Source organism: Larus michahellis, chromosome 14 (genome assembly GCF_964199755.1).
Source record: "Larus michahellis chromosome 14, bLarMic1.1, whole genome shotgun sequence".
NCBI lineage: Eukaryota > Metazoa > Chordata > Aves > Charadriiformes > Laridae > Larus > Larus michahellis.
The window spans coordinates 6188944-6206309 of NC_133909.1; the positions used below are offsets into that span (position 1 = coordinate 6188944).

The 17366-nt window shown below is 49.4% G+C and overlaps 1 protein-coding gene across 4 annotated transcripts in view; it reads left to right on the forward strand.

Annotated features, from left to right (window-relative positions):
• The window catches only part of MXRA7 (matrix remodeling associated 7), a 30899-nt gene extending 17671 nt beyond the window's left edge, over window positions 1-13228 (forward strand). For 3 of the 4 annotated variants that reach the window (XM_074607497.1, XM_074607496.1, XM_074607498.1), the window contains one exon: window positions 6813-8569. In XM_074607497.1, coding sequence (XP_074463598.1) covers window positions 6813-6852 — 40 coding nt within the window. In that variant the 3' untranslated portion in view covers window positions 6853-8569. Of the gene's footprint in view, window positions 1-6812; window positions 8570-11685 lie in introns of those variants that run through there. The other variant, XM_074607495.1, reaches the window with a different exon arrangement.
• The last annotated feature ends 4138 nt before the right edge of the window (window positions 13229-17366 follow it).

The window sequence follows — 17366 nt, forward strand, 5'->3', positions numbered from 1 at the left end:
TAACGGATTAATGAGTCCGCTCCCCTCTGCCTCCATCTCGCTTTCCGTGAGCCCTCTGGGGAATATGTGGGCTCTCACCTTCGGATGCTCAGCTCTTCCGTCTTGGATGCCCGAAGTCGGACATCCCACGACCACTTCTGTTCACTGATTTGAAAAATTAGGGCTGCTGACTCCGTGGGTAGTTAGTCCTAAGGTGTGTTGCCAGAGCTGAGACAGGCTTAGTTTTTGCTTTTAGCCCTGTCAGCCCTCCAGTTTTCCCACGGACCAACAGGCTCCCGTGTGAAGCAGCTTGTAAGCAACGTCCCAAAAATGCAAATGGTCCCTCAGATCCCCTTGAGGCTACTTGTGGTGTTGATCAGTAGTCTACGAGTCTCAATTTAGGGACCCCAAATTTTGGAGGTGCCTTTTCCAGAAAGAGCTATAGGACTTCAGACAGGAGAGAGCAGGCATGCAGTAGACTGGGTTATTTAATGAAAAACCCACTTCTGCTCTCCAGAAGCTGTGGTTGTCTTGTCTAGTATTCACTTGAGTCCTGTGGCTTCAAACTGGTGCTAAATCTGGACTAAAAGGGGAAGGAATGTGACCTTTAGTGAGTGATGCAACTTCCTGCCTCTTGTTACTTCAGTCTTAAAAAATAGAGGGACTGCTCAGTGAGGGAGGAGGACAGTAAACGTAGTTGGCAAATACATCTGCTGGGGTGGCGGCTGTGCCTGATCACACCTGGTGGGTCACCAGTACTTCTAGAACAGAAGCACGTAGCGTTTGCTCCCCTGGGGGAGAAAAACAGTCTGGGCAGGAAGGGGAAGAGTGCAGGGAAGGATGTAGCCCTTAGTCAAGCCAGCACAGCGTGTTTCCCGAATCCTTCTCTTCTGCACCTGAGGCTTTTGGCCATCTGTTGCCAACCGTAGCTGCCATGGTGCAATGCACTGGTTCAGAAACGTGACTCATAGCAGCACAGCTTGTCCCCGTTTGGACAGGGCTGAGTTGTGTAGGCACGAGACACAGCCCACAAGGGCTGACCGTTAGGTGCTGCTTGTCCCGGCTGGGCACCTTGTGCAGATGAGGGAGGAAGAGGAGGGATTCCCCAGCGTGCCTTCAGGGCCTGGCTCGCATGGATGGCTTGAAGGGGTCTCTGCCAGGTGCTTTTCAAACCTCCCTTGAGGTTGAAAGAGGTTAGTGTTTGGTTTTTATTTTTCAGTTAGAAAGGAGTACGATCAGGACTCTGTTGAGCATTGACAACTGCGACAAGGCTCCACTCACAGTAAAAGAGAAAACAATCAGGAGAAACGACTCCCTTGGGTCTCTGCTTTCAGTTCTCTCTCTCCATGAGGCAGAGCAGGTCCCAGCCAAGTCTTGGCTGGCTTTGGAGATGCTGAGGGATCGAGCTGTCTGTGCTCTGTCCTTGCCACTCTTCGCTGGGTGTGTTGACTGGAGAAAAGAGAGCGGATCCCATCTGACGGTCTGTGGAAAGGTCTCTCCTCTTTGTCGTCTCTCTTGTTTCTGGGATTTAGGAAGAGGTGGGGGTAGAGAGCCAGAAGCTGCCCCATGGGGCCTCAGCTTGGGCACGCTTGCAGATCCCTCGAGCAGGGTCCGAGTGAATGGCACCAAACTGCTCAGCCACACTCTGCTGTCTGCAGGTGCCGCTCACGGATGGAGCAGCTGATCCCCCAGACCACAGTCCAGCCGCCGTAAGACTGAGGAGAAGAAAGGGATGGCTGCCCAGTTTCTTTGGCTAATGGGCTCAGTTCCCACAGCCAGGCGACCCATTCTAGGAGCAAGTTCTCCTCCTGCCTCTCAATCCTCTCATCTCCTGGCCAGTTATGGATGGGTTGACACTGCTTGAATCCAAACTAGATTTAAGCCTAGGGCTCAGCTGGAAGTTGGAATTCATGCAAGGGGAACTGGATGGCTGTAAATCTCACGCTCAGTCCTTTTGGTGGTAATTTAGCAATAGAAACCTGTCTCCTCCCCAGCTGGGTTCAGAGTACCTCTTGGTTATCAGGCAGTGAATAAAACTGGGCTTGGACCCCAGAGTTTCAGCAAGGCAGGGTGCCCTGGACGGATCCCGGCTCTAGGGAATGGCAGAGAGGAGAGACCTTCCCCTGCTCTGCCAGACATCCCAGATCAAATTGGGGATGCAGCTGTGGCTTGAGGGAGAACCGAGCTGAAGGAGACAATGCTCGTGGTGACAACTCTGGAGCACACAAGGCCAGGAAGCAGCTGCAGGGGTTTAACGACTGTGTTGACAGACCTTGACCTATTTCAAACATCTCCACTGCTGGCCCTCCAAAAATAAGTGGGTGGACTGGGCTGGGGGCGGTTGCATTTTGGGAGAGCTCTTCATCGGCATCTGTCCCTGTCCACCCCCCGCATTGTCATCACATAGCCCTGGCTCGCTTGCTTGCTCCCCCCTCTTTATAGCATGGGATTTGGGCCTCTTTCTCCTCCCTTTTGCTAACCTTCACCCCCAACCCAGCGGCTTTGCTGTCCTGTCCTGTCCTGTCCTGTCCGGCATGATGCTTCTTTTGGATGAGGGAAGCTGGTAAGTTTGGGCTTTCTTTGGGGTTTTATTATTTGTTTGCTTTTCATCTTCTGCAGCACGATAGTCATCCTGGGCTGAGGGAGGAGGTGTAGCAGCAAGGAACTGCAAAGACTAGGGCCACGGGACTCTTCAGGTCAGGCTGGCCACTGCTTCACTGTGGTCACCAGCCACGGGGATGGCACCAACCGCGGGCAAGGCTGCTTTCAGCTGCAAAATACCCAGCACATGGGGCACGTTTCCTTCCCACCTGCCGCTTGCTAAGAAAGGGGCACTGTGAGTTTGAGGGTCCCTGATGAGCTCCCCCTGCTCTGATGCTCCCTCTGTAGGAGCCAGACTCCGCTTGTAAGAGGAGGGAGTCTCCTGGTGGCCCTGTGCTGTTCCCTGCCTCCACCGTATCCCTGGGGAAAATGTCCTCTGACCTACGAGATGTCAGTGGACTTGGGCTCTGGCCCTATTTATAGAGCATCTGATTTGAGTCATGAGTCCCCCAGCAGCTTTAAAAACTGAGCAACACAGGATGCCTCCCTCAGAAACCCAGGGAAGGGGAGGCCAGGAAGCCCCTTCCCCGTCTCCTCCCATCCCAGAGAGGAAACTTTTGCAAGCTCCCCCATAGTCTTCGCAGGGTGTGAGTCTCTGACCCTGCCCTGGCATGAGATTTCAGACCAGACAGCAATTCTGCTTCAGCTCCTGGGTTTTTTTCTTTTGGCTCAGGTCCTGAATTGTCCTAGCTTGTGGCTGCTTCTCCGTGTCTCCCTCACCCAATGCTCACAATTTGTCTTCATCTGCTTCTGCTTAATCCCGTGCGGCGTGGGCAGCTTGCCGTTCTCTATCTGCTGACTCTCTGGGAGCCTGGCTCTGCCTCTCCTGCGGCTCCCCTGCGGCCGGGGGAGTCCGAGGGTTGCGGGGAATCGGGGCATCACACCAGGCTGGGTACAAGCTGGTAGACAGTGAGCTGGAGCACAACCACTGAGCGATGGAGGAAAGCACAGGCTGGCCCGTCCATGGCTTTCCCCACTGCTGCGGCGTTGGCTGGGGGGTCAGGAGTGTTGCAAGAGGATGGGTACATGATGAAGGAGGTGATTGTGGCCACTTGGCTGAGCTGGCTGTGAGCTTGAGCCACCTTCCTGGCTGTGCTTTGGCCTTTTCGGCTGTTGCTGCTGTGGCTGGGAAAGGCAGGAGGCTTCCGCCTTGAAACAGCGGTGGGCAAGGTCCACTCAGGGGTGCCCAACCCCAGCGACTCCTTGCCAGCCCCTGTCCGAAAGGCATTGGGCTTGTGCTCCCTGGTTGTGCCGGCTCCGGCAGCTTCGACTGCTTTCCTGGTGCTCCTGAGGAGCAGTAGGTATTTCCCGAGGTCGTGAGCACCTTTCGACTTTTCTGTCCCACTGGAGGAGTTTCGAATTTATGTAGATAGAAGCTCCCTTTGGTACCTCTCACTGTCCCACTCTTTTCTAAGCACCGACTGTCTCTCCCTGTTCTGTATTTAAGTCCACTCTCTCTGTTTTACCTTTGGCTGAAGCAACTGGCCCACGCTTTTGGGACCATGGGGAAAGCTTAGATTTAGTATGTCATTCCTCATATTCTTCCTGCAGTACCGTGATCCCGGTCAATACCGGGGTATGGTCTCTACCAGAAATGAGATGGTAGTTGTCCTCATGGTAGGGAAATGGGAAGCAGTGGTGATGGGACCATCCCCAGCAGTGAAATGGCAGGGAAATGCCTGAGGAAGAGCTTGACCACCCAGTGCCTTTCTTCCCTGCTCTTGATCCTCAAGGGTCAATCCTAGCCCATCTGGATTGAAAAAAGTCTGGAGCCAGATTGCTATCTGCCCTCTTGCCAGGATTTCAGACCAGAGGACTGATGTTCCTGAGAAGCTGAGCACCTGCTCCCTCTGCCAAGGGAAGGAGCTGGGAATGGTCTGCACTTCAGAAAATCAGCTTTCCTGAAAAGGGCACAAGCGATTGCCAGAGATGGTTACAACAAGATGTTTTGGGATGTCCTTGGAATGGGTCAGGACCTCTTTGGAAAGTTATCGTCTATGGATGGGCTACAGGATCTCCTGACCTCCTGCTGTGGATTTCGTGCACGTAAGGGATAAAGACATATGAGATTCCCCCAGCCCACCCCGTGTGTCAGTGCTGGAATGCTGTCTGCTCTCAAAGGCAAGAAGCCCATAGCCTTGTGCTGATGCCATGGCTGAGCTGGAGAGAGGGGAATCCTTCTGAGGCCACCAGAAGGACATCCAGTTTCCATGCTTCAGGAGAAGCACGGTCTTTTGAGACCTTCAGTACCTGAGCCTCCTTCATAAGGCAGGACCTGCCCTTGACTGAGCTCCTTGTTCTCCAGCTCTTCCTTGCATGGAACCATGTCCAGCTGAGGAATTGTATGATTTACTGACTTGGCCTTCAGCTGGGGCCAGAGCAGAGGTATTTGGATAATTTGTATCTGAAGAGAGGATAAGGCCTTCCAGCAAATGAAGACTCTAACCTGGTTTGACTGAGGTGCTGCTAGGGGAACGCATGCCAATCAGGCTGATCTCATCGTTCAAGGCAAATGGAAAGGAGGGAAGAGCCAAGGCTAAAGAGTGGCTCAAAGCTCTTGGCCTCCATCCCAAGCGAATTAAGTGTCTCAGGCTCCATGGTAGCAATGTCAGAGTTTCTCAGCCTGGGGGGTTTTATGGCCTTAATGTCCCCAGTGATGGACTGTCTCATGCTCTTTAGCCTAATCCCCCTCACAGCTTGCTCCAAGAGCAGTAAGGGGTATCCCTGTTGTGCAGATGGGGAATTTATGGCTCTGACAGACTTCCTCCATTAGGTTCATGCTTGGTTTAAGATCTTCTCACCCCAGCTGTCAGCCTGGCCCTGTCCTGGAGGTGAGTATCCCTGCGAGAGGCTGCAGCCAAGCCCCATCCACCCTCCCTGACATCCTCCATCCCTCACTGCTCCAACTGCAGCGTTCTGGAGGGGACTCTCCTTCTGGGCCCCTGTGGCAACGAGCTTATGCCCTCGCGCGTGAAATCTGATTATGCTTGCGTGACTTGAGCGGGATGATCCGATCCTCAGCGCTGCGAATCTTGCAGAATGATTATCCACTTCGGAGAATTTCCTTTCTTTGTCCTAATGGGCCAGCTACTGAGCCTCCGCAGCGTTGCTTGAGTAACCCTGATTCCACGTGATGCTTCAGCCTGTATCTCCCATCCGGGATCCGGGTCGCCGGCTGCACTTGGGAGGCTGCTGGAGAAGGCAACCTTTTTTGCAGAGGATTGAGGAAGAGATGAAGCTGTAACTTGCCTTCATGCTGTGGCTGGCAGGAGCAGGGGACTTTCAAATGGGGCTCAGGTATTATGGGCAGTGAACCCTACTGAATCCAGGAGGAATTAAGCTGGGGTGCTTTTGTGTGTGTTTGTAAGTGCCCAGGTAAGGTGTGTTGTAGTTTCCCTCTACCTCAGTGCAGGTCTCTGTGCCCACGGGCAGCTGCCCAGCCTACTGTCAGGTGTTTCCCACTGTGGACGGTTGGGCCATGAGAGATGCTGGGGCAGTAAGGGCAGAGTACCTGAAAGGTTCCAGCTGAGAACAAGGGACCACATTTTTTAGCCCTAACTCTGCTAACAACATGCTGCAAGACCTCGGGGACTGCCTGAATGTCCCCACCCATAAAACACATCTAATATCTCACCCTCCTTCCCTGGGATGTGGGGAGAGCTTCCCATCAAAAGGAAGCCTCATGACCTGTAGGGAGTCTGGGGTTTTTTGCCTCTTTCCTTTGAACAGACACATCTGTAGGAAGATTGAGAAAGGTCGACCTGTTCAGGCACACTGCTCTGTGAATCCAGTACTCATTCCCGGCTCATCTGGCTGCAGGTGGGAAGAGGAATCTGGGCTGGACGAGGGTGCCAGCAGCCCAGGGAGGCTCTGCACAGGACAGTGAGGCAGAAACACCTGAAGCTAACGAAGGCTTCTAATTAGCTGGGCTTCTCCATTTCTCATCAGTAGGTCAGAAGGGTTATAACTTAGACTGGTGCCAGACGAGAGGATTCCCACTTCTGGTTGGGTTTCGACTATCCTGCTGCAGTTGATGAAGCCAAGTGCCGCCTCCTTAGAGGTGTGAGGTTTGCAAACAGTGGCTTGTTCTGCCCTGAGGTAGGAAGTTGTTTTGCCTTCACCCCAACACACACTGAGTCTTCCCCCTGCTCGTTTATGTGAATAATAATGAACCAACCTGAGGGGTGAAATGACTGAAATGATTTCTCTTCTCTCCCTGTTTCTCTTTGCAGAACTGAAGACTATATGAAGTTGTCCCTAGCCTCCTCCTAAAGGCATCCCTTGGCATCTTTAAAGGCTTGAGAGAAATACCAAAACCAACCAAACACACCCATAAGAGAAATCCATAAACCCTCAAAACTTGGGATCCCCTCTTGGTCTGAAGTTGAGTTCTTCAAAAACTCCTGTGGTGTCAAGTTTGAGGAGATCCTGTTGTGTGGCTCCATGGAGTGGGGCAGGGCGCAAGCAGTGACTTCAGTTGTGTTTGGGGGCCTGGGATGAACCATCCTCCCTCTCCCCCAAACAGAACCCAAACTGGACACTAAATATGCAGCAAGTCTATTAGTTGTGTTCATTACCATGTATTAGGCCTGCCATGAAATCTGTGCTGTTCCTTTATTGGGGTGGGCAAACCATAGCTCTTCTCCCAGACCAACCTGGACCTTATACCAGACTATCAAGTTGTTTCTTCCTGGGGCCAAACTCCTCTTCATTGCTGGGGGGTGGGAACTGCCTATGATTCCAAATCTTGTACAACGCTGCTTTATTCTGAGGGGTGGAGGGACAAAGTGGGGTCCAGGTGAGGGATGGCAGACGGTAGCTGGACTGACTCAAATCTCGCTTCTGTAGTTATTTTAGCAGAGAGCTGCTTCTGTAGGTAGACAGAAGACTCGAGAAGTGACAAAGGTTGATAGTTTAGCTGTTCTGCTTGTGGTGGAGGTTTAGGAGACCACACTTTGGCTGCTGTTAATATCTGGATTCTCACTTTTCCCTACTCCAGTTCCCAAGAGGAGAGACCCAAGGAGGTAGCTATGGCATGAGGGGTTCCCTCTGGCTCAGGATGAGATAGTGGGGGTCCTGGAAGAGACACCCTCCCCATTCCTCTGCCGGCTTGCTGTTCCAGTGCTCTCTTTTGCTAGCCCCGCGGCTTGTCCGCTGGAGCCAGAGCTCAGCATTGCTCCTCAGCTGTCCCATACGGAAGATGAATTCGGCTGGGCGGGTATATCTGCTTCAGACACAGCAGGTTTCAAATCAAACCCAGCTGGTTTGTGAGAGTGAGACGAGGGTCCGAGTCCTCTAGCGATGTTGTAGAAACACCAGGCTGGGTGGGGACGTGTCCTTCAAAGTTTCACTGCCGGACAACTGCCTCTTGGCTAACGCTGCAAACATATCAGAAACCCAACGGGCGGGTTTTGTGGTTGTTTTTGGTTTTGTTTTTTCCTTTTTAGTTCCTATGCAGACAATACTTGAAACCTTGTACACAGTTGTCCTTTCCAGCGCCTGGGGTTGGCAAATTCTTAATAAAAGGGCTCATTTATAGAACAGCAGGAGGCTTCAGCTTTAGAAGAGGCTGGGCTGCCCCTTCCCAGCTGACAACTGCAAGCGTGTTCAGGGGTTTGCATATGAATTTAGGCACATCTGGACCCTCTGCTTCAACATCCTGCTGGTACAGCCGCTGTCTCCCCTCGGTGCTGGCTGGCTGACTCTGTGTCCCGAGCACCCAACTATGCAAAGAATGCCTTATATACATTGTGTTTAAGTTACACGGCAATATGTACGTTGAGCAAAGTCTATAGTTGAGTCCAGATTTTTTTGCTTGTGGCAGCAAGTCAAGCTATTTCTTCAACTCAAATGGCTGTCTGAGTATTTTTTTACTTTTGTTTGTTTGTTTTATATCTGATGGTGGCTCTTACACAAAGGACTGTAATTCTAGTGGCTTGAATCTGTAAAAATTGCCTTTGTTTGGTCCAATAAACCTTTGAATAGTTTATTTGGTTTGTGCTTGTTCTCCCTGCTTCCAGCAGCTTGTAACTTGTTTCTCAAGAGATTTGGGTTGAAAATCAGGATTTTAGGTTAGAGGTACATTCTGCCCTCCTGTGCCTTTTACCCCATAAATGATTGGCTTCCTTAACAATAGAGTCAGACCAGTGGCGAAAGTCAAGGATTTTCTCTTATTTCTCCTGGGGGCAACGCAGCGTTGCAGCAGGAGCCTGGTCTTGTTTGGCTGCAGAGCAATTAGCAGCGTTCCCAACGCAGAGCTCTGCCCGGGATTTCGGCTGCTGTGAACGCGGGTGCCGAGCTGTTCCTGAAACGGAGATCTCCATTAATGTACCTCCAGCTCACTGCCCCAAACCTCCAGTTAATTGTAAAACTCTTGGATGAAATGTCTAAAAAGAGCCTAAGGGAGTTAAGTATGCAAATTCAATTGCCTATCAAGACGAATTAGGCTGCTTTGAAAATCCTTAATTAATCTATTTTGTCAGCAATAAGTAAAATCCTGTTTGACCTCCTGAATCCAAGTGGTTTTGAGGACAGCACTTACAGGAAGAGAGAATGATTTTACTTGTGAATGGGGTAGGTTTGACCTGAAATTATCAAAAAAAACCCCAACCTGGAGCACTACAAAGTTGTTTTGCAAGGTCGCCTTTGATAGAAGATCCTTTTTGACGCCTTACTTCTCCTTCCCAGGCTCTTTTTTCTCTTTATCTTTGTTTTGCTCTCCCTTTGTTGTAGATTATGTAGTGCAGAGAAGTAAGAGCAGTAACATCTCTTTTTTATTTCTGCTTTTCAAATGCACAGTCATGATATTTAAAGTTGAGGGGAGAGCCAAAATGCATTGATGTTGGGCTTAAAAAAATAGAGTGAATATTGTCTGTGCTCGTGGTTTGGAGACAAGGAAAGGGGCCTTTGGGGAGGTTTCAGCAATGTTAATGTCTGTGAAATAACGAGCAAGGGATGCAGACCTGTGTGGAGCACTCCCAGCCGGCATGCATTTCAGACACGCGAGGCAAAGCTCTGTATTGAATTTCTCCCCACCAGACTGGAAATGTGCCCTCTGGTGCCCAGCGGTGATCTAAAATAAAATATTGATCACCAACGACTTGTGCTTCCCTTCCTCTCGTCTGGAAAGGGCGGTTGGATGCTGTTTGTGCGAGCACAAAAAAAATTACAGAAGAACCAGACAAATCCAGGCACTTGACAGCCTGTGGCCAGAGCTTTCGTAACCAAAAGATCCCACATCATTATCAGGATATGTTTGGCCTTAGGACAACTGCATTTTAATTGCAATAGAAAAGAATTGGCAAATGAGCTTTCTTTTGCCAGGATCTGCTTTTTTCCCTGCCCTGCCTGCTGCAGTGGTGCTGGGAGGACAGTCTGCTGGTCTTGCTTCTGCTGGGGCTTAGCCCAGGAGAGGGGAAAATGCAGAGCCCCACTCAGCAGGAGCTCAGCACCCGAAGGCTCCTCTGCTTGTTCTTCACTGTCTCCTTCCATTGATCTTGTTCGTGGTGTGGTTGTTTCTGATGTGTTGATGCCGTCCCCTCTTCTTTTGAGCAAAGACTGCGTCCTGGTTTTGCCTGTCAATAGGTATTTCTACCTCTCCTGTTGCTGGAACAGCTAATAACTTGTCCACACAGGACTTGCAGGAAGACTACCTCAGGTTAACTAATGGCGTGTATTTAAATGGATTAATTACAGTGTATTAAAGTCCTATGCGGAAAGCTGGCTGTGATGGCGACAGAGGACTCTTGACAGGGTGACCATGTGGAAGTAAAAGCCAGAGTCTGTCTTTCTAGCCCAGGGGAGGTCTAAAGATGCTAAACAAGCAGGATGAGCTGGGATTGCGGCAGATCTGTGCTCTGAGCTGATGGGCTGTCGCTGAATTCTGGCCCCACAGTCACGTAGGGACAAAACGAGACTTGAAGTAATACAAAGTGCTTCTCCCCTGTTACAGCCATAAAGCACCACAACCTCATTAGTTCTTTTAATCTCACACAGGGGAGTCAGGGATGAGGTGAGCTAGGCAACACTGCCATCTCATCCCAATCAGGTTGGGGTCTGGCAATGAGAACGAACCAGCCCACAGCCAGCCCTGACCGGAGCCAAGGTGCATGTTCGTTTTGCCCTCTTAGAGGATTTTGTAGACATCAAAATCAGTTGCATCAGTTCACGAGGTACCTGCGAACAAATGACACTCCTGTGCTGCCCACCCTTCTGTATCCCTGAGTGATGATCAGTAGATGCATGACCAACATAAGTCCTCCTATAAAGCTACCTCAGATAAAGTCCTGTGACAGATAAAAATCTTTGTGCTGCAGGACATACAACAATGGTTAACTGCTTCATGTTAGGGAAAAATCAGGATATCATCTGTTACGGGGAGAAGGGAGTTAATCATCTACTGCGGGACTTTGTAGGGATGGAAATCTGAGCTAGATGGTCCACCAGTCAGCTCCTGCCCTCACAGGGATCACCTCGTTGCTGGACTGACTGAGTCCATCTCACCGTTTGACATTGGCAGATGAACTCTCCAATCAAAGCAAATTTCTATCTGTGATCTTATCTTCCAGTGGCTGATTAAAGTCATGTCCACACTGGAAGGTGTAGCCTGGTCTCTAGTTTTAAGACAGGGTATGCATTTAAAATTCCATAGCTATTCCTGAATCACTCTGTATCTACTCATATATATATATATACTCTCATTACAGAATGAAAGGACACTGTCCTGATGAAACTTCATCCAGTTTCATTATGGAGTCTGCTAAAGGGGGACATGTTGGTCTTATGAAATTCCACATCTCGAGTTATCTCGAAACTTTGAGCATAGATAAGCCCTAAGGAACTCCAAAGCTAGTGTTAAAGCAGCCTGTTTTATCTCCATATTTAAAGAACTGCAGAGCGATGTGCAGGATGATTGGATAGATGGAAGGTGGAGGAAGGAGAACCAGAGGCTCTCTCTTTCTTATCTCACATGGGCAGATTTCCTGCAGCCAGGAAGGCTTGTAAAATGACCCGCGTTTGGCTTCGTGTTTCATTTGACCGTGGTGTTCTTGCTCAAAGTGCCTTCTGGGGACTCGCTATTCCTACTTCTCCTTTTCTTCTTGACAGGGTTCAGAGAGAGCAGCTGGCTGCCATCTTCAGGCTCATGAAGGAAAAAAGTGACACATTTGGAGAGATGTCTGAAGGAGACATGAAGGAGCAGCTTAGACTGTATGATATATAACCTTGCAGCCAGTGGAGACTATGCCCAAAAGTCATCTTGGCCCTTATTATGCAGGACACTGAAGGCTGTAGTGCTATAAACGTGTTTTGGTAGTTATTTTGCAGTTTCAGTTGGTTTTGCAAATGCATATAGGCATGTGATATGTATTTAAAAGACTTGATATTTCTCACCCTTTTTATCTTTTTTCCTTGAAGAGCTATCATGATGCTTTCATCTCGTACAGAGATTTTTACCTCTTTCTGGCTGGGTCATATGTCTCAGTCATACAAAGCAGTTACACTCGCAACTTTTTTTCTGGCCATGCTTTATAAAAATGCACTTTCAAATCTCATCTTTATCAGTTTGATATCTAAAGAAAGCCAAAGATGATAGATGCAAAATGGATGAAAATAATAGAATCACAGAATAACTCAGGTTGGAAGGGACCTAAGGAGGTCTGTAGACCAACCTCCTGCTCAAAGCAGCATCAGCTATGAGACCAAGCCAGGTTACTCAGGGCTTTATTCTGTTTGGTCTTGAAAACCTCCAAAGATGGAGACTGCACAACCTCTCTTGGCAGAGAGGCTTCCAATCCTGCCGTTAGAAAACAAACAGCCAAAGGCATTAGTGCTCGGATTAGAGGTGAGTCGCTGTTCTCATCTCCTTGGAAGGAACACACTTCATCCTCCTTCGCGCTGGCTTTTTGAAACAAATCCAAGTCGGTTCCGGCTGACCTCGCTGAGCTCATCTTCACGCCTGAGGAAACAGCAGCTAACTTCAACCTGGAAACACAAACATCTCTTCGCCTCTTGGCACTGGTAAAGGTAGTACAGAAAGGTGGCTGGCTTTTTTACAAGGGTGATGGTGTCCAACTCAGATCCTGTTCTCCTCATATAAAAATGATGTGGGAAACTAGATACTTAGGAGATGTCTGTGAATTTATCAAGCATTTTGAACAGTCTTGACCAGCCCTTGGTGGTTTGGATAGAGTAAATCAATGAGAATTCCTAATTTTAATTGCATGTCTTCTGGTGTACTTATCTCTCCTATGAAATCCTGTTAAATACTTTAGTATCAGGAAGGATTTTGTCACTTTTAATAACTGCTGACAAAAGGAGGCAACATCTTCTGACCCAGTTTTAGGGAATGATCTCTTAAACCATTAGGTACGCTTTATTTTGTGTAATCCTTTTGAGTCTGGGAACCCAAATATCTCATTTTCTGGTCACTGTTTCCCAATACAGTATATTCTGTAACACCATACTATTTGACTTTTAAGAATCATTTTATCTTCTAATTGTTTTCGTTTAGGTGAAGGCATATTTATTATGACATCAAGCTGCTTTTACTACCAGTCATGACTTAATCTAAATTTAATGTCTGAAAATTACCTCTTCTTATTCAACTTGAAAGAATTAAGGGGGGAAAGGAGCCTCCTGTGAAACATTGTGCCAGCGTGCTGTGCCCCTAGGCCACGATTTCCTTCGTCAAGCTGTGCAAAGGGAGAAATGAAAAAATTTATATATGGGACTTCTCCCCAGTTCAAAACTGAAAGCAGGATCTTTCCCAAAGCTCTTCTTGCAAGCAAGCAAAGGAGAGTTAAGGTTTAGTTGATTTTTAGTCTTTGTCTTGTAGGCTTTAAAGTTTATTTCCAAAATATTTTTATATTTCTTCTGTACATTTGGGCCTTCTCTGAATAGGAACATTTCTGGAAAAAAAAAACAATATTCCTCAAACTCCTCAGCTACATGTTATGCCAGCAATGATAACCCTGAATAAAGCAGAGCAGCTGGCATTAAACGTGTCCTGCCCATACCAACCCCGAGCAGTGTCACCAAAATGTCAGGATGCTGTTGACAGGGCAGTGGTAAAAGAGCTGGCATTTACTAGGCCCAAATTTAAGAAAGAAATGAAGCTAATTCAAAAGCTTCTGCCCAAGACATGGAACAGAGGGATGTCTAGATGTAAAACCCATGGGTTTCAAAAGGTGCGTTTTTGTCGTGTGCGGTTGCCAGTCTGTAATAAAGAGGAGCCCGCTGGACACGTCCGTGTGGGTCTGTGGCCAGCAGAGGGGAGGTGGCGTTCGGAGGCCGCCTTTGGGGCCTCAGACTGCCACTGGGGCCTGCGGCAATGGGCTACCTCCTGACCTGGCCGGCTGGCTTCTAATTTCCTTTTCCCTCTGGGGCTCATCAATATTTATACAGGAAATTTCACCAGTTGCTACAGCAGGTTCCCCCCTTCTGGGTACTGTCCTTTAAATAACACCGGGTGCTTCTCCCGGCCCCGGTGCAGGGCCGCAGGGAACCGCCGTGGCCGTATGAAGGCAGGCTGGCTCACGGGGCGCATGGCCGGGGCCATCGGGGGAACCTTTCTCCCCTCTGACAAGCTCTGGGGCCGCCAACGCAGGTGGGGAGATCCCGAATACAGCGCTGAGGGGCCTCCCAGGGCCCTTCGCAACATGGAGGCCTGGTTTCCCGTGAACCCCAGCCTCGGCCATGGCTCCTGCCCACGGCTGTGGGGAAGGCGACTGGGAGATGAGGGGATGCAGTCCCCTGCGGTCCAAGGCCGGAGCCTGTGCAGGGCTGGGCGAGTGTCCCCGCTGTGGTAGCCGTCAGCCGCGGGCCGCCCCAGCCCGCTCGCCGTTGGACACGCGTGTCCCCGCTGGGCACCCGTACGGGAACGTGAATGGAGCTGGCTTGTCCCTGCCCGGCTCCCGTACCCGCCGAAGCGAGACGGGAGCGGTGAAATTGCCAACGTTCCGTGCGCATGCGCACTGCCCGGGCGCTGCGTGTGACGTCACACCGCGCCCGCCTGTGCGCGCATGCGCGGGGCGGGGCCGCCCGCCTGGCAGTAAGATGGCGGCGGCGGCGGGCGGGCCTGAGGGCTGCTGCCGGCGGGGCGCGGGTGGACAGGGCTCGGCCGAGAGGCTGAGGCCTCCCTCCAGCGGCGGGGAGGGCTCTACGGCAGTATCTGGCCAGTTGGTGTGCGGCCGGCCGCTCGGAGGGAGCCGTTTCGGTGTCTGTGAGGTGGGCTGCCCTGTGGCGCAGGCAGGGGGGGTTAGGCCTTATCTGGCACCCCTTTGCCAGCCGAGAGGCAGCCCGCCGGGCTCCGGCTCTGTGAGGAATCCAGGTTAACCCGCCTGTGGACTGATACCTTTCACCGGGTGTTTGGCCTGACGCAAAGTCCGTTGAAGTCCATTGAGGGCTGCATAGATGATCAAGGGAAGGGAACACCTCTCTCATGAGGAAAGGCTGGGAGATCTGGGTCTGTTTAGCCTGGAGAAGACTGAGAGGGGAGCTCATCAATGCTGATCAATATCTAAAGAGCGGGTGTCAAGAGGATGGGGCCAGACTCTTCAGCAGTGTGGTAACAGGACAAGGGGCACAAAACGGAACAGGAAATTCCATCTGAACATGAGGAAAAGCTTCTTTAAGGGTAACAGAGCAGTGGAACAAGCTGCCAAGAGGGGCTGTGGAGTCTCCTTCTCTGGAGATATTCCAAACCCACCTGGATGCGTTCCTGCCCAGCCTGCTGTAGGTGGCCTAGCTTTGGCAGGGGGGTTGGACTAGATGATCTCCAAAGGTCCCTTCCAATCCCAGCCGTTCTGTGAAGTTGCCAGGACATTTGTTTCAGTGAGTTTGGAGTGGGAGTGCAGCGAGATGAGGTGACTGTGGTTTAAGGTGTTCTTTAGTAAGTCTATGTTTAGTGATAGTTTTGGAATCTGCCTGTGCTGGCGCCTTGGGAAGTGAATCTTCTGCCCATCTAAAAGTGCCCAAAGCAATGTGAAGCGTGGCATGCTTGGCAAGAACGGTTCAGCCTAGGTCTTTACCAGGATATTATGTAGCCACGTCTTTTATGATGCTCTTATTTATGTGTAGTCCTGACATCCCAGTAAGCATGATTTAGTGTAGCCTAGTGTTACGACTCTTGATGCTGCAGATGAGGGATAGATTGTGTTGTTTTGATCTAATCTTGGGTATATCAGAGAATGAGAGTGTTTTGTTCCACATCACCACTGTTACTGGACATGTTTCATTTCTCATTAAAGCTTAGGCAGTCTTTGAGCACTAAATGGAGATCCAGGTTTTAAGAAAGCCTGGAACGATTTATTTATGGGCTTTAGTAGGTGTGGGTGGGTGGGTGTGAAGGCAGGGAAAAGAGAAAGCAGAAGTCCCCTGCTCTGTCTCTGTAGGTAGCTTTGATAGGGATTTCAGGTTTGGAGACTTTCTCAACAGATCTTTTAAATGAGCTTTTTTGTATAGGTTGCCTCTGGAATTGGGAAACTTTATGCTCTGTGATGCGATAGCATCTGCTTTGCACTCTAGAGCTGGTGTAAGTTATGTGAATTGGGTTTAGCCCAGTGCATTAGCAGTGTAGACGAAGTGGACGGCTGTGCCAACAGTATGAGGAATCGTGCCAGTGAAGTTGTCAGGTGTATCTGATAGAGAAGAGGTGGGTTTCCACTGTCCTTTCTTTTGCAGGAAATGGTAATAATGATAAACGGGGAAGAGTGTGGCCCCATACCCACCATAAACCCTCTTGCTTTTTGCACCTATGAGGTTATTTTCCAGCTTACATTGCCTTCTGTGCAGTTAAGGGGAGTTGTGGGATTTTTGCGAACTATGTCAAATATTTTGAATAAATTCCTCTGGGGCATTTCTCAGAATGAATCAAAGGCAAAGGTCCCTGTTAATATCCGCCAGAGGAGAACAAGTAGGAGTTTCCAGACCAGCTTTGGAGTTATCATAACACTAAAAAAAACCCCACTCCTTCCTGCCCCCACCCCAGTCCTTCATGTCTCTTAATCACTGTATCTAGACTACATGCATTTGACAGGGAATTAAATCCACAGTATTTGGAGTTGTAATCATCTGGGTTTATTCCCATAAGAATGGTGGCAACAAAGTTCAAAAATCATGTTGTAGATAACAGTCCATTTTAAAGACTATAATGTCCTCTGACGAGTGAAATAACCAGTTCTGAAATATGCAGTAACTGGTCACTATAAGGAATTTATGTAGTGTCAAAGCAGCGAATGTGTGGCATAAGTATCTCCTGTTTTAAGAAGGTATCTATCTTCACCTTCATTATCACCCACGCTTTGGTTGGTGAATCACATTTTGATATAAGGACTATAAAAATGTGAGGTTTTATAGGGATTTTGACATGTTCCAGGAATGTGATCTCGGTGGGACGCTCCTTTTTCAAAAGGGGAAGACCTCTTGTCTGAAATGCTTTATTAATTCCCAAAGTAGGTCAGGAATGCAGTCATTGAGATACGTTATGTGTAGTGAGTGAGTCATGGTGTGAACAGCTATTGGGAATGCTGTGTACTGCTTGTGTTTGTTAAGTGCAGAATTGTATTGGGAACAATAAACTAACAAAGGGGAGATATTACATAGTTTGTTTCATCTTCATTTGTCTCAAAGAAAGGGGATAATTGATCTTTTCCGTGAGAGAGTATTGTTATACCTGCTGTGGGGTTTGAGGCTGTTTTCACACGGTAAGACAAATTGTTAGGGATGCTGCTATAGAAAGAGATGAAACAGCCAACTGACACCGTCCAGTGGAATCCAAAGCGGTCTCA